A 16,042-nucleotide genomic window follows, 5' to 3' on the forward strand; every position below is an offset into this window, starting at 1 on the left:
TCAATTTTACTCATTTTATTGACCGGACTATTTAAGTTAAAACATTTTAGTAAATTATCGATAAAAATGAGAAATTGAGACACTTATACTGTATATAAATATATTTGTAGACAATACAAAAGGAACAGCCATAGAAAGGATATTGACTTGGTACAGCACAGGTGATACATGTTACTCCACCTTGAAATTATTATTGGCCTTACATATAATGCCTACAGCCAATGACTATAACTCTAAAAAAGAAAATCCAATCTTTCATTCTTGTAATCTTGAGAACAGAGAATGTGTGGCTTGCCCCTGTATGTCATACTTTTCCTTTAACAATAGAGTCGTGCCAGTCATCTAACTCAGTGTTTTTCAACCTTCCTGAATACATGACCCCTTTACAAGTTAAAAAATTCTGGCGACCCCCCACAGCCATATTAAAACTATGTCAATGATTTTAAAAACTACGTATTTAATTTTCTTTCTGTTGAGATTTAAATATCGATTAAAATTTTGAGAAAAGATTTAAATCGATTAAAAATCAATTGTACTGTAAAATAAACAGGCACAGCCTTCTCACTGAAATTGTAGTTTTTTATTGTAGTGTATGATGTACAAACACTTGCCTTTTTCTTTTACCCATGATCCCCCATGTATGTCTTTGCGACCCCCCTGGGGGTCACAACCCACAGGTTGAAAAACACTGATTTAACCAACACCTTTTGGAGGAAAATTGAAATAATACTTTCAGTTTGCATTGGAAGTTTGTATATAGTTAATCAGGATCTCCTGCCTCTATGGTTTCCATATCTGGTCTCAACTTTCATGTATCTAACTCCATTCTCAAGATTAAGATGGGCAGATAATGATGGGAATTTATGTCTAAAATTTTTTCAAATTGCAGACCAATAAAATCTACAGGAAAATGTATGAATATAATAAGTGAGTAATTGTATTTACTTGACACACAAAAAATTTATTAAATGTACAGTACTTAAATTACAGTGACAAGTGGAGTGTCACACAATAACATTGTGGTTGTGACAGGCAGCCAGGTGACAAGACGGAAACACATCCAGGAGAGATAGCCCATAAAATTCCTGTGACTATTCACAGGACTCTCTACCAGATTCCACAAAGGGGCTGGATTTTGAGCGGTTGAGGTGGCAGACTACCATGCTGTAGGACCCAGAATTGAATCAGGACGGATCAAAAAAGACAGCAGGGATCTTGAAGTGGTCTGTGCGGATATGTCTAGCCTCGTTCCTCAACACCCAGCTGTTCCATTGTAGGCCTGGCCAACCCATAATGGGCTTTCCAGAGAGACCCTCAGTGCCCACAGGATGGAGAGAGAGAGATAGGGATTCCAAAGCAGTAGGATAAAGTGTTGGTCATCTGGCTGTCTCTCATGATGCTTGGATTCTTGAGGTTTTGCTTTGCAATTTGTTAAAGTTTATTTAACTCTGATAAAATTTTTACGTGGATAACCATATCAAAATTTTAATTATTGTATAAACTGAAATTGATCAAGATTAATATCGATTGATTTCATGTTTGATATATCTGAAACTAATTCAGTTTACATCAAAATCTGATTACGAAAAGTATTATTTTCCTAAAAATCCTTAAATAAATCATACAAATTTTATTGATTACTAGTTGTGTTACCCATCGTTGATGGGAGATACTTATTTTGTGAAATTATATTTACTTACCTAAAGAATATATCTGCAGAGAATTGTTTGTTACAGATTCATAATATACCTATTAATTAAAGATGTGGAATATTTTCTAGATAAACTTATCGAATAACCTCCTGATATGCAACATTTTGTGTTTTATTATTAGGGACACAAATGAATAGAGATTTGCAGCTAATAACATGTGAGCACACAATGTAGAGTTGGCCACATGAAAAGCAATTGCATCCAAGGTCAAGTTTTGCAATTCTAAGGCTTTGGCCTCATGACTTGTTAATGGTTATTACAAAGCATAGACCAACTGGAAATTGTAGGCATTTAAATTTGAATGAGTAGTTTGTCGGGATTAATGGTATGCTATAAATGATATATCTGTCCTTGAATTTTGAATGTTGGCATGAAATTTCTTTCAAGTATTTCAGTGGCACCAAAACTTGTCATTTGGAAGGCACTATTGTAAGCACTTGGATGCGTTTGGAAATTGTAACCGGTCGGTTACAATTTCCAAACGCGCCCCTAATGTTCTTTAAGAAATGTTTAGTGTCAGGATAAGTCCCATTTAATAGTAATAGAAGAGGTTCGAAGGGCAAGAACATCCAGTTTAATTTTGCCAAAAGAGCAGTACATTCTCTGATTCATTTTTCCACTTCAGAGCACTATAGACAGTCTTACCAGTTTAATTTTCCTTGAAGATCGGCCAAGGTTTTCATTTCCGAGTAGGCATAATCTTCACTCACACTACTGTTGCCACCTTTTCAAAATTGCTGGCCCGGACGACAGGTCAGGTTTGTTCAAACAGAAGTTCCTGACACATGCGCAATGTCATTTTACAATGCAAAGAATAACGTGCATACTGGTTCTAAATCAATTACAGTTAGTGACTAGGGACTTGCATAGGAGTAACACAGGTAATCTAAATTAAGAAAGAACAGGTAAAGATAACTTAGTTCTGAGACGTGTACGATCAAACAGTACACGCAAACAAAAATAAAAGAGCGACAGGTTGTATGCTACATATCGGGGTAAACAGACTAACATGGCAGAATTGTAAATGAGTTTCAGTGAGTCTGAGTTCTTTCGCTGTTAAAATAGTGTAAATTTGTAGAAATATTTGCAAGAACTCTGTTTCATCGTAATTTCACAATATCTACGAAATTCCCGGACAAAATTAATAGTTCACCCGGACTGTCCGGGTGTAACACTAGCTCACACAAATACAGCTAGGCCTAACGAATCACGTAACTTTCGAAAACCCCGCCATATTTCCCCATATGTTAACGTACTGCCATCTAGCGTAATGACGTCACTTATTTAAATGCCTCGAAGATTTTTATAATTATTTTTATAACTAATTATTTTTTAATGCCAGTGCTTCAAATATAATACTGTAGTAAACTTCAATAATACACCTTTCTTATAAATAATCCCTTGAAAGGAAGTACAGTACTAATTCGTGTGTCGCCATCTAGTGAAGAGAGAAACAAACAGAAATCTGTTACAATTAATGTACTGTACTGTATATTTTGAGATGATGTGTACTGTACCTATAAACCTTCTGCCGAACAGACGATTCAAAATATGAATTTTGGTTAAAATATGTGATGCGGCAACAAAAATTTTGACCGCTACACTTTTATACATTCTACTTTAAATTACGCTTGCCTCCGATAAGTTTATTTTATAATTAATAACTATAAACGAGGAGATATGTTTTGTATCTTGTATATCTTATTACATTATTGTGAACAAGTACACGAAATATAATTAAGAATTATCTTTATCATTTCTGCACAGAATCAAAAAATGGTCTTGTTCCACTATAATCGGTTTACTTTCTCCTTCATTCAGTTCACAAAGCCTAGAAAATTATTTTTAAATTTTATTATAAAATTAAATTTCATTCTATCATAAACAAATTCTTACTTTTCTTTTAATTCTTTCATTAAACATTCTGCTTTCTCAGGATAATCATTTTTGAAAGCTCGGTAAGGAGAATAACTGTTAATGAATCCAATAAGTGTAACCACAGCAACTTTACTTCTATTTTTTATTCCGGAATGTCTGTTCGAGGATACATTTACATGTAATTTCAAATATCACACGCTTCTTTAATTAAAAAGTGTTTTACTTACTTAATAATATCACCGAATGGAAAATTCACCAAGCTATATTCATTATCTAAATGTTCTAACTTTGGAGACCAATAGTCTCGTAAATTGTCAAAAAATAACTGCAGTATAAATTAGATTATAATTATAATTTTGTACTTAAATTAAGTTTCTTATATTATTTGCAAACATTTAAAATTTGATGAAACCAAAATAATAAAAATTTTCAACCTTTTTCATTAAATCGTTTGCTAATTCCGTTTTCTCATCTGTATCGAATATCACTTTGAATATTCTGTGGTAAGACTGAACGGCTAAAACTCCATTATTCATCAATAATCTTTTGGCTTCTTTTAAAAATTTTTCAATGTCAAACCAATGAAAAGCTGTAACTACGGATAACAAGTCTACAGAATTATCGGCCAGTGGTATATCTTCTGAAGGGCACACACTATAAAGATCGAATGTAAAGTTTTTAATAGCAAAATTTAATTAGACATCCATGGATAAGCACACGAATTGCAATGATCGGATTCTATTGATTGATCGAATAAGGCACGACCGAACTCCCAGTGTTCAGGGAACGAAACCACTTGACCATTGGTGGGCCATTTAGCTTTAGACACATGAAAAATCTTTGAAAATTTCATGTGACCAATTCGTTGGTTAAGCGCGAATCCGCGACTAACTACCAACGTTTAGCGTTTTTCGACTAAAAAATCAAAGGTGTTCAAGACATGACTTACAGTCTAATACTGCGAATTATTCTACTGTATAATTATTTTATTAATTACAGTTATTAAGTTATTTTAAAAAAGGTTTTCTTAGTACTCACAGGGTGGAGAGTGGAAAATATATACTGTATATTATATAGTATATATTTTCCACTCTCCACCCTGTGAGTACTAATATATATATGTTAATATAGTGCTGTAGTCGTGTCAGGGCGCCGTTCTGGTACGATTTTTAAAGCATAGCAAAGCCCTTGTACTTTGTGAACATCTAGGTTGGGTTTTAGACTTTGCACTTCAGCCAAACAAACTAAGAATTATTTATTTCTTGTACAATGTGTTTTGAGATGTGTACCTATAAACCTTCTGCCGAACAGACAAATTCTAAATATGAAGTTTAGTTAAAATACGTTCAGGTGTTTCCCCATGATGCGGCAATAAAAATTTTGACCGCTACACTTTTATACATTCTACTTTAAATTACGCTTGCCTCCGATAAGTTTATTTTGTAATTAATAACTATAAACGAGGCGATACGTTTTGTATCTTTTGCCCTTATAGGTCATTTTTTTAGTATTTACGCTGTTTACAGATATTGCGCCACATAGTCGCGCTTTGTCCATACAAAATTCCAGACTATGACGATTCAAACTCAGGACACCAGTTGGAGCCCTGGCACTTTGTAATTTACGACTACTCCTCTGTATAACTTTTGTATATTTATGTTATGGATTAAGTGAATAATAGAGCATTACGAATAATGATTAAAATGGCTATGCAGCCTAATAACTATTGATTAATTTATTAAATTGACCAGACATTATGAGTACAGCTACATTCCCTTTGGGCAATTTAGTTTAAAAAAATCACTTTATTAAAGATTTTTTTTGAATTATTTAAAAGTATTTTAAAAACAACGTGAGATCTTTTAAAAGTAAGTATTATTAACTGTATTAAACTAATGTGAATGAAAAGTATTGTTAACAAATTTATATTTCAATCAAAAAATCAACTTAAGGGAAACTTCTGGAATGTCATTTTTGTTTTATATAAAAAATTCATTGTTGTTAGTTTAAAAGAAGTCTAAATCTTCCTCTGTTGGTCAATGATTTGTCAGGTATAAAATTCTTTAGTTCAACTTTTAACTTTGCTCCAAACATGACCTCATTGGAGCTGTAGTTTATACCAGTATAATGCACTCGATTTTTAATCAGCTGTACAAAACGTATTCTTTCAGACCATTTGTTAGATTGTTAGTATCCAACCAAAAACTAAGCATATTTTCTACGTCTTGATTACATCTTTCTACTAAACCTTGACTTTGTGAGCGTTTGGGCTTTCTACGCACTAGTTTTAACTCAGGCCACATACTACACAGTTCTTTAATGAAATTAGCGGCAGAGAATTCATCAATATCGTTTTGTAGAATACTCGGTGCACCGAAAATTTTAAAAATGTCTAAAGCAGGGGTCGCCAAAGTGGTCGATATGGACCCCCAGGGGTCGATGCAACATCATTGGGGGTCGATGCGGCTAAGAGGTCGATTAGGGAGTCGACGCAGCTAAGGGGTCGATTAGGGGGTCGACGCAGCTAAGAGGTCACAATCTTTTTTTTTTTTTTTTCTTTTGCTTAGGCATAGACCACACCCACAACGTTTTTTTTCCGCTCATACATATACACTTGTAATAAAACTTTACGGTGGGGGTCAATGTGAGGCTTTGGAAAGTGATTGGGGGTCGACGGTTAAAAAAGTTTGGCGACCCCTGGTCTAAAGGAACATAACTACAAGGGCTGAAGATATAGCCTTTTTAAAGACCGTAGTTGAACGAATTTAGTCAAGTGGTCTTGGTACACGAGTATAAATTTATATTTCTCATCGGCTTGCGATTGCATATCTATAAGGTTGACCTAACATCTCAAGTTCATTTCATTACTTTTAAAATTAGTTTAACTAACAATCCTTTCTTAGCATGTTTTGTTTTTTTCTGACAAATTTCACATAAGTTCAAGTAAATTGTAATCATATCTCGTATCCCTTGTAATATGTTGTAATAACATGTGTAATATGTTATTTTGTACTTAATTCTTTTTCCATACGTTTCCTCTACCATGGTCAATAGCAATATGATCATCATGCAATATCTGAAATATTTCTTCGGTATGAACATAATATTTAATCAAATTACCTTCTTTTATAGGCACAATTAATTTTTCTATTTCTCCCACAGATACATCATCATAGCTACGTAAACACTGATATTTTTCTGGTAACTTCGAAGTCACTTTCATTTTTGTCTTTCACTTTTTGTATCATTGTCAAATACACTGATTTTGTAAAACTTTGACTGTTTTGACCTTTTGCTGCTATTAACTCGTTTAAATCAATTGTTGAAGCAGTTATTCATATCACTTAATGATTACTCCATGATCGTTACTTTTTCAAAGAAAACATTATTTTAAGAGGCAAAAGTAAAATTAAAATGTCGCACAAGATTAACTACTAGTCGCATGGATTTAAAATTTAATACTAAACTCAATAAGCACACGCAACTCAGACGCGTGTTGATTGGCTAATGTATGTCGAATAATCACTCCTCAAGGTATTATCATCACTTTGTCCAACCAAGTGATAGCAGTATTCATAATGACCAGTCAATCTGATCAGTGGCGTAGCTACATATTCAGTGCCCTGGATACGGAGTACCTAATAATAATTATTGCGTATTATATGTATAAAGTGTATTGACAAAACTGTATTGGCAAGTTTAGTTTCATAACAAATAATACATAAAAAATCTTCAAAATTGTTTTCTCGCTTTTTCGTTTGCAAATCGGTCAATCATTTTCTCCAGATCAAGTTGACAAGCTATTGTTTTTTCAATTGATAAAGTAACCAGAGCTAAGACGGTGTTCTGACATTCTAACATGCATAAGTTTTAATTAATTTTAGTTTCGAAAAACTTCGTTCTGCTTTCACTGTCATCGCCGGTAAAGTTAAAAAAAAAAAAAAATGAGACATGCTGCAATAATGTCGGAGAAGCTACTTGAGACTGAAGTGTGAATTAAAAGTAGTTCGGCAACTTCGCGTGTAGAAGTAGTCCCTTTTACTTGAGTATAAACACATTTTAAATCGGAGCAGTTGAGGTCCAAAACTAGGCGAAATGTCAGAGGGATATGCCGATTGTAACAATTCTGATCCTTCCAGAATATTTTTATCAGATGATGCGACAAGATATGCAAGTAATAAGCACTTAAAAAGTGTATATAATTGTCGAACGGATTCAAATCTAATAGTTAATTGATTAATTATTAAATCCAAAAAATTTTTTTATAAATGTTTTTACAAGTTTTTATTTCGCCCTTTCTAACTTGGCGCCCTCGTGATTTGTGGGCCTGGAGCTGTTTGCTCCAACTGCACCACGGTAGCTACGCCTCTGAATCTGATAAATTGTGATAAAAAAAAAAACCTAAAATTTATTACAATGCCCAATTTTGTTTGTCATTGTTCATAATCATTTAGTCCATAACATATATATTTCAAACTATATTTAAAAATTTGATTCTAGAACTAAAATGAATGATTAGAATGATTTAATAAATTAGAAATAANTTTATAAATGTTTTTACAAGTTTTTATTTCGCCCTTTCTAACTTGGCGCCCTCGTGATTTGTGGGCCTGGAGCTGTTTGCTCCAACTGCTCCACGGTAGCTAGCCTCTGAATCTGATAAATTGTGATTAAAAAAAAAACCTAAAATTTATTACAATGCCCAATTTTGTTTGTCATTGTTCATAATCATTTAGTCCATAACATATATATTTCAAACTATATTTAAAAATTTGATTCTAGAACTGAAATGAATGATTAGAATGATTTAATAAATTAGAAATAATGGACAACTAACATAAAATTTACGTTGTCAAACGTGTTACTGTTGTTGGCCTCTTCTATTTGGGCAGCGCTGATATCACATCCGGTAATTCTTTGAAAATACGGTCTCCAAATAAGTGTACTTTGTCCGTTTCCGCATCCAACGTCCAAGATGTGTCTGTAAGGTGATGTAATCTGTAATAAAATATGCATCATGAAAAATAAACATTTTTTTTTTTTATCTTTTGAGTTAACTTCACTAAATTTTGTGCGAGGATCGGTTACAACGTACTTTCTCTCTATTTACGATAGAATCAGCGCACTTTATGCAAATTAGATCGTATAAAGTTCTTACAATAAAAACAAATAAGATATTGTTGTAGAGAAAGTTCAAATGTGTGATAATGCTCGGTATACGATAATGAGAATCAACGAACGATACATTTTCTTTCTAAAACAGAATTACGACCGCCAGAAATTGGATCATGTTATGAGTACGTGGTCAATGATGCGAATTCAAGTGAATACAGTAATACCTCGACTTACGCTACCCCGACTTACGCGAACTTGGAGTTACGCGATTCGTCTTTTGTTTGAGCGCCACGCAATCTCATCGATTCGTCTTTTGTTTGAGCGCCACGCAACTCTCGATTACTCACTCCCCACACTATTGTTCAGCTTACATGTTTGGACGTGTCGCGCGGAATCGACACATAGCTACAATTTATTTTGTGTTTGTTATATCTACGGAGACTTGAGAGACTCTATGTGGTGATTTCTTGTAACCGTGAACTTGTAACCGTCTTTTGATTCAAAAGACGAGATAAGATTAACGAGAACATTTATTAACCTACATACATCCGACTTGGATTTTACACAAATTGCGAAATTATACCCCGACTTACGCGAATTCGACTTACGCGGTTATCGCTCGGTCCCACCCATCGCGTAAGTTCGGAGTATTACTGTATACATTTCTCATCTTACTAAGTCCTCACAATTTCTCGAGGACTTTATATTACATTATAAGATTATGGAATACAAAACCTTCGACTTTGACATATTCTTCCGAACGATGCCGAAGGCAACACAAAATTTACAATTTTGTTTTTTTCTCATCAAACACAGCTTCTTCAATAAAACGCCGTTTAGTTTCTTCTGCGTAAGCAAATATATCACTCGATTTTGTTTTGTTCATAAATAGATACAAAAACTATTCACGTGTACACATACAATGTTAAATGCAAACTTATTTTTGTCTGCCATGTTGCAGATCGACTTATAGTTCATTTCAGTCGCGAATAAGCCTAAAAATGCATTTACATTATCATTTATTAAGTGTACAATAGTCATTAGATCTAAAAAATGGACGCAATTGTCTAAAAACATAAAAGTCCTCTTAACAGCAGGGCAAAAGCAGAAAATAATAAAGACGACGTATTGAAAGTTTGATATTAGTGAAGCGCTCTAAAGAAAAGCGATTACAGCAAAATGCGCCTGTATTTATGTATGGTAATGTTTAAAGGGCTTTGCCAATATATGCTTAATAATAATTAAGTATTTCTTAATTAACCTCGATTACAATATGAACTGGATTGCACAAAATCCGCAAAGTCTACAGTAGGGTTTCTCTAACGAGATCCCGAGATCACGGCTTTTTTTTTGTCCCAGGATATTCTTTTCATCCCGGGAAATCCCGCAAATTTCTTAAAAGTTTACTTTTTTCTTATTTTGTGTCAAGGTTGAGGAAATTTTGCAAATAGAAAGTATAATTAACATAAACTGTCAGAATACTGTACATTTGTATTTATTAACTTTAAGCCTGCTTATCGTGGCATGTCATAGATCAGGGGTGTCCAACCTTTTTGTTTCTCTGGGCCGCACTGGAAGAAGTCAATGAGTTTTGGGCCACAAGTATATATAATATATAGGCCTACTTGTAGCTCAATATACAAGTATATTTAAGGATTAACATGTCTAGATTATAATAATAAGTATTAAAACTTTATCAAGAAACAGAATATTTAACAAAATTACTTCTACAGACACTTTCAATTTTTACTTAGAAACAGATAAATTCATTTATTTGATAAAACGCAAATATTTGGTTTATTTGAGTCTCTGATTAATAAAAAGCGACGAAACACCATTTTAAAGTGCATTTTTATTCAACTAATATATTTATAAATGATATGTAGCCCCAAAAGTAGCCAAAGCGCCAAATGATATTTTTTTTACGTTAAACTAAAAAAAGTAGCCACACATTTGGCGCAACGTAGCCAAATCTTGCAACGCTGGAAGGAATACTAAATAAAGCTGGAGTTTTGACTCAAAGGATTATAGAGCCAAATTCGGAAAAAGAAGAGAAAGGACAAAAGATAAAGAAGTGAGAAAGGTTGGAAAATTAAGACTCAATATTTGCCTAACAGAAGAACTATTTAACCTTTCTGACAACTTTTTATCTTTTGTCCTTTCTCTCCTTTCACCAAATTTGGGTCTATAATCCTTTGAGTCACAACTCCAGCTTTATTTAGTAATCCTTCCTCATTCACACATCTCCAAGTACATGAAAATATTTCATTTCCACTCAACTAAAATATGAATAAAGGTTTATGGCTTTGTGAAACTTCTTTTCTGAGTTTATGCCGTTGAAATAAATAAATAATAAAATTAAAACATTTGTCGGTTTGTTTACACCTTTATTGGGCCACATTGAAACTTGCCTTGGGCCGCATGCGGCCCGCGGGCCGCGGGTTGGACACCCCTGTCATAGATTGTTAATAATCAATATGTAGTCTATTTGTGGCAAGACTGAAAATTCTTTACTTTTCAGAACCTGTAATATGTCGAATAATTGCGCCGATCCTGTCTTAATTTTTAACCATACCCAGTATCTTGAATAACTGCATTACGCCAGATTGTGCAAATTGAGCAAGGATACTAACGAGTACGAAGTATGCAAGTACAGTATGAAGTTTTTCTTCATAAATCTGATTATTAAAGCCAAACAAACTGCCGAATTATCAGCCTATAAGCTCGATGTTGCTATTAAAGCAGCCGAGGTAGACATATCAAGAATAGTAGAGAGCAAAAGAAGTACTACAGCGCATCTGGAAAATGAACTAGAAATCTTCAAGGCTACAGGTGAAACACTTAACATCCGACTTCTCTTAAATGCATTACCGAATCATAAAAGGCACTCTCGGCAGCAAGACTTTTCATTATTAAAATAAGAACCGAATTGAGTGAATTGGGTGATCGAAGTATTGACCATCTTTGCTTTTTAAATCTTATTATAAAAATTTACAATAACATTTTGTATTGTTTTATTTAAAAACGAAAATTACCTTCTATGTTAGAAGTTTGATCTAAGTTCATTTCTTTCTTTAAATTTTCAACTCATTCAAAGGCTTTTTTTTCCTGCTGTTGTTGTAACAGTTTCCAACAAACTTTAATAAATTTTTCTATTTGTGAAAATGTCCACGTAATTCAAATGTAATTTTTATTACAACATTATTATTATTTCAGATTATCAAAAAAATTATTATTACTGTATTTTGGAGGTTGCATAACGTATTAAATAACTTAAAAAATGAAAAATAATTATATCATTCGATTTCGAGATTTATTTTATATCTTAAAATTAATTAATTATATCCCGAAAAACGGTTCACTTTTTCCCGAAATTCCGAGACAAGCAAAGTACTGGGAAATGAGAAACGCTAGCTATACAGACTGGATGCAGACTTCACTTTTTCAGCGAGATTCGATTATAGATCGATAAACTCTAAAAATGGGCACAGTTCTTCACCGAAATAATTTCGAATTTAAAAACTATAAACAACATAAAAAATAAGGCAGGCAATTGTAACGATGAAAAATATGCATTATTTTCTTTTCTCTTCATTTGTACGCATCATTATAATATTAAGTTATTATAATGGAAAAACAATCTGCTAATTAACCAACAATTTTATAAACAGAATATGTTACAAAATTCGCGTCGCATCAATCTCGATTTTTCAATCAATCAACCGCCATTTTGCTTCACGCGTCGCTTACAATATGGCGGAAATAACTGGTAACGTTAGAAAAAAAATAAATAAAAAATATTTAAATCGGAAAGCAGATGTAAATATTTTTTAACAATAAAAGCAACTCCGTTAATTAATAGCAACATATTTGTAATTTATAAAAAAAGTGAAATATTTAAATAATTTATTAAAAATTATCAATTTACCTTTTCTCCTAAGTATTCTATTACTTTATCGGTAATAACTTGAGGCGGATTTGGTCGGTATTTTGCGTAAAAAGAAGCATGTTCTTTTTCTTCAAACTTTCCAGCAGCCATAGCTAATGACGAAAACGTGTAGTAACACTTCTTCTCTTACGAAAATTCAAGTAGCATGTCAACCACGTGATCCGATAAAATTTATCTTTACAATAAATTAATGTTATCAATGAAATTACCAAACAGATATAAAAATTAAGCAAAAATTAATATTAATTACATTTTATATATTTTTTTAATTTAAATATATAGATGTAAATATCGTCTTTTGATACCTATATTTTGCATTATAAATTACCATCGTCAAAATTTATGAACAAAAAAAAAAATGTTTTTCAATCCTTGATGTCCCATACATGAAATAAAACAGTTTTAATAATTTTTATAAATTAATTTATAAAAGTTAACTTATATTAAAATTTTTTTATTTTAAAATATTAACAGTAATTCACTTTAAAAGAATTGCAACTCTTATGTATGACATATGAGATAAAACTAATGATTTACTTTGTTATAATTAATTTGTATTCAACTATTTGGAGAATTATTTATTGAGTAACCAGCCTATCAAGCTTGCATTAGTAATAAAATCCAAGTTTAAAAATAATTTTTTAAATTTATTTATGTACTGTAAACTCTTAATTTCTTATAACTAAATACAGTAGTAAAATTCATAACCATTAGCAATTTATTATTTTACTTCAGATTGTCTTCAAAATTATAAAAATGTCTGTTCTGACTACAAAATGACTTATAAAACTAAATAAGTTTTATGAAAAATCCAAATGAATAAAACTTATTGGCAAATGCTTTATATATTTCTAAACAACAATAGTTTCTAAAAAATTATATAAATTATAGATGAAAAAATATGATTATTGTTAATTTTCCTAGTTTTTTTTATTTTTAGCTTTAATTTTAATATCATTTTCTTGCAATTAAATATTAAAAGTCAAGTTTTTCATGTTAAGTTGCTAAATTTATTTTAAAAACATTACATTGGCATAAGTTCTGGATGTAGCTTATGTAATGTTTGTTTTCATTTATTTAATTTTCATAACTGACCGGTGATAAAAAATCTTTCTTTATAGCAAAAATACACTATAATTGGTTGAGAAAAATTTTTTAAATTAATAACATCTTGTCAACTTAATTAGTATCATTTGCAATTAATTATACAAAACAACAAAAAGATTTATAGCAACTTGTCAATAATGCATTGCTTTTTAATTTAAGTAATTAGTTTTGGTTCATCAGATATATTATTTTACAATTTTCCAATTCAAATCTTTATTGATGAGTCAATCAATCTTCTGCATCAGCAGATACGAAAAGAAAAAATATAATATGAATATATTCAACTTAAGCATAATGATTAAACATTAATTTTTTTGAATTTTACATATATATATATATGGTTTGTTTAGACCAGCAGTTGCCAACTGTGTGGTCTGTGGAGAAATTTGGACATTGATCAACTCAAGGTTACATGAAGTATTATATTGAAAAAATGCAAAATGCTTGGTTGCTTTTTTCACTCATTGGGAGTTTTTATTTGAATCTAAAACCAAACATAAAACGAATGTTATCAATAAATAATAATGTCAATAAATCAATAAGTAATATCAGTATGATTGTCCTCCTTCATGGAAAGGAACCAAGAATACATAAACTTATATCAAATAAGCTGCAACAAACTTTGCATCATTTGTTATGAAATTATTACAAAAGTTGCTTCTAGCCCTTGGTATAATTATATTAATTAAATTATCAACAACCATGATTTGTGCCCATCATTTGTCTGATAAGCCCTCACTATTATCTGCCTCACAGTTGTTGATAATTTAATTAATATAATCATTTGTTATAATTAAACAAGTGAATTTCATATTAATAAACTAAAATGGAACTTTTATGATCATTATTCTATAGATGTTTGTATTGTTTAAAAAAATTCAGGTTAGTGGGATTCAAAATTATGACTTTAGTGGTCTGTGACATCAGGAAGGTTGGAAATCGCTGGTTTAGACATCAAATACTGTAATACATTTCTTGAATTCCATCAAAAATGTCATATCTTAATACTCTACAGTTTGAACACTTTTTTAAATCTTGAATATCTTCACAGAATATGCAAGTATTTGGAAACAGGAAAAAAATTTGATTTGTGTGTCTGACATGGAATTTATTCAGTCTAATTTGTAACATTAAGAAAGGTTATATGAAGAATTTATGATGAAAGGATTTATAATTAAATAAATATTGAATAAGCATATGACAAATATTCAGATGATCAACAATAAAATGCCAATCTATATATTTTCTATTAATCTACTTGGCTAATCATTTAGCCACCAACTTTTCATTTGTGATTAATCTTGGCAATTTTTATATTCCTCTAGAATTCATATATGATTAAAATATGTATATATTTCAATTTCTCATAGCAATTTAAACCAAGAAGTGTTGCTATTGTGAAATTGAACTAAATATGTACTTTTTCGATAATTGAAATTCTAGACAGAATTTTGTAATAGTCTGTGAAATAATATTTGTAATGATCTATTTATGCTCATTATAAATCATAACAATCAAAAACTATACCCAAATATTTAAGCCATCTACTATCTCTTACAGAGTATCCTTCAAATACCATTAATCAAACTTCTGCAAACATCTTTACAACACCATAATTTTTTAGTTATTTAAATCTTTTTCACTATATCTATAAAGCTTATCAATTTTCCTGCACAGAACATCTTATCCTAGACAAGAGTACAATATAATCTATGTAAATGAATAAAATTGAAAAACACCAATAGAAAAATGATTATCCTCAGAATGTCAAAACATTTATGGAAATCAGATATATAAAATATGAACAAATGTAGACTTAAGTACACTCAAGTAAACTCCTTGTGATTGAAAATGTTTTAGAGTACAACATTCCATAATTATTTATTAGTTTTTAACCATATATATTATACAAGTTTTTTATTGATATTTTATATTTATAGTATGTTATATATATGTTTTGTGATTGTGTGAAGATTTTACTAATTTAAATAACTAATAAAATGAATAAATTGTCAGATTTTAGTTTTGTAAAATCCTTATTTACACAATTAAGTAATTTTAAAACAAATGAAATGAAATTCTCAATTTTAATAAAATATATAGTTATATTTTCTTGTGCATCTTAAATATATATTATGTGAGCATTATTCAGTAATACATTATAAAAATTAATATCTATAAATAAATATCCTCTCTAAAGAACTAAATTTGAAAACATGAAAGCTTTATCAGCAAAACAGATTCAGTCATTATATACAGGTCAATTAATACCAATTTAATT

The 16,042-nt window shown here is 31.0% G+C and overlaps 1 protein-coding gene across 1 annotated transcript; it reads right to left on the reverse strand.

Moving 5' to 3' along the window:
• Positions 1 to 940: 940 nt before the first annotated feature.
• On the reverse strand, positions 941 to 12,818 carry LOC111623394 (putative methyltransferase DDB_G0268948). Its single transcript, XM_023365957.1, has 6 exons — positions 12,634 to 12,818; positions 8,428 to 8,588; positions 4,025 to 4,244; positions 3,818 to 3,915; positions 3,609 to 3,746; positions 941 to 3,543 (listed from the first exon to the last, which is right to left on the reverse strand). The coding sequence occupies exons 1-6, from the start codon at positions 12,742 to 12,744 to the stop codon at positions 3,450 to 3,452; spliced, it is 822 nt and encodes a 273-aa protein (XP_023221725.1). The 5' UTR covers positions 12,745 to 12,818; the 3' UTR covers positions 941 to 3,449.
• Between the last annotated feature and the right edge of the window lie 3,224 nt (positions 12,819 to 16,042).

The sequence above is a fragment of the Centruroides sculpturatus genome, unplaced genomic scaffold, assembly GCF_000671375.1.
Source record: "Centruroides sculpturatus isolate CEXI.00-Female unplaced genomic scaffold, Cexi_2.0 scaffold314, whole genome shotgun sequence".
NCBI classification, from domain to species: Eukaryota; Metazoa; Arthropoda; class Arachnida; order Scorpiones; family Buthidae; genus Centruroides; species Centruroides sculpturatus.

Coding starts and splice junctions, on each gene's coding strand:
- LOC111623394 (XM_023365957.1), bottom strand. CDS start 12,744: ATGGCTGCTGGAAAGTTTGAAGAAAAAGAACATGCTTCTTTTTACGCA. Junction 8,589..12,633: donor TAGAATACTTAGGAGAAAAG/GTAAATTGATAA, acceptor ATTTTATTACAG/ATTACATCACCTTACAGACA. Junction 3,544..3,608: donor ATGAAAGAATTAAAAGAAAA/GTAAGAATTTGT, acceptor ATAATTTTCTAG/GCTTTGTGAACTGAATGAAG.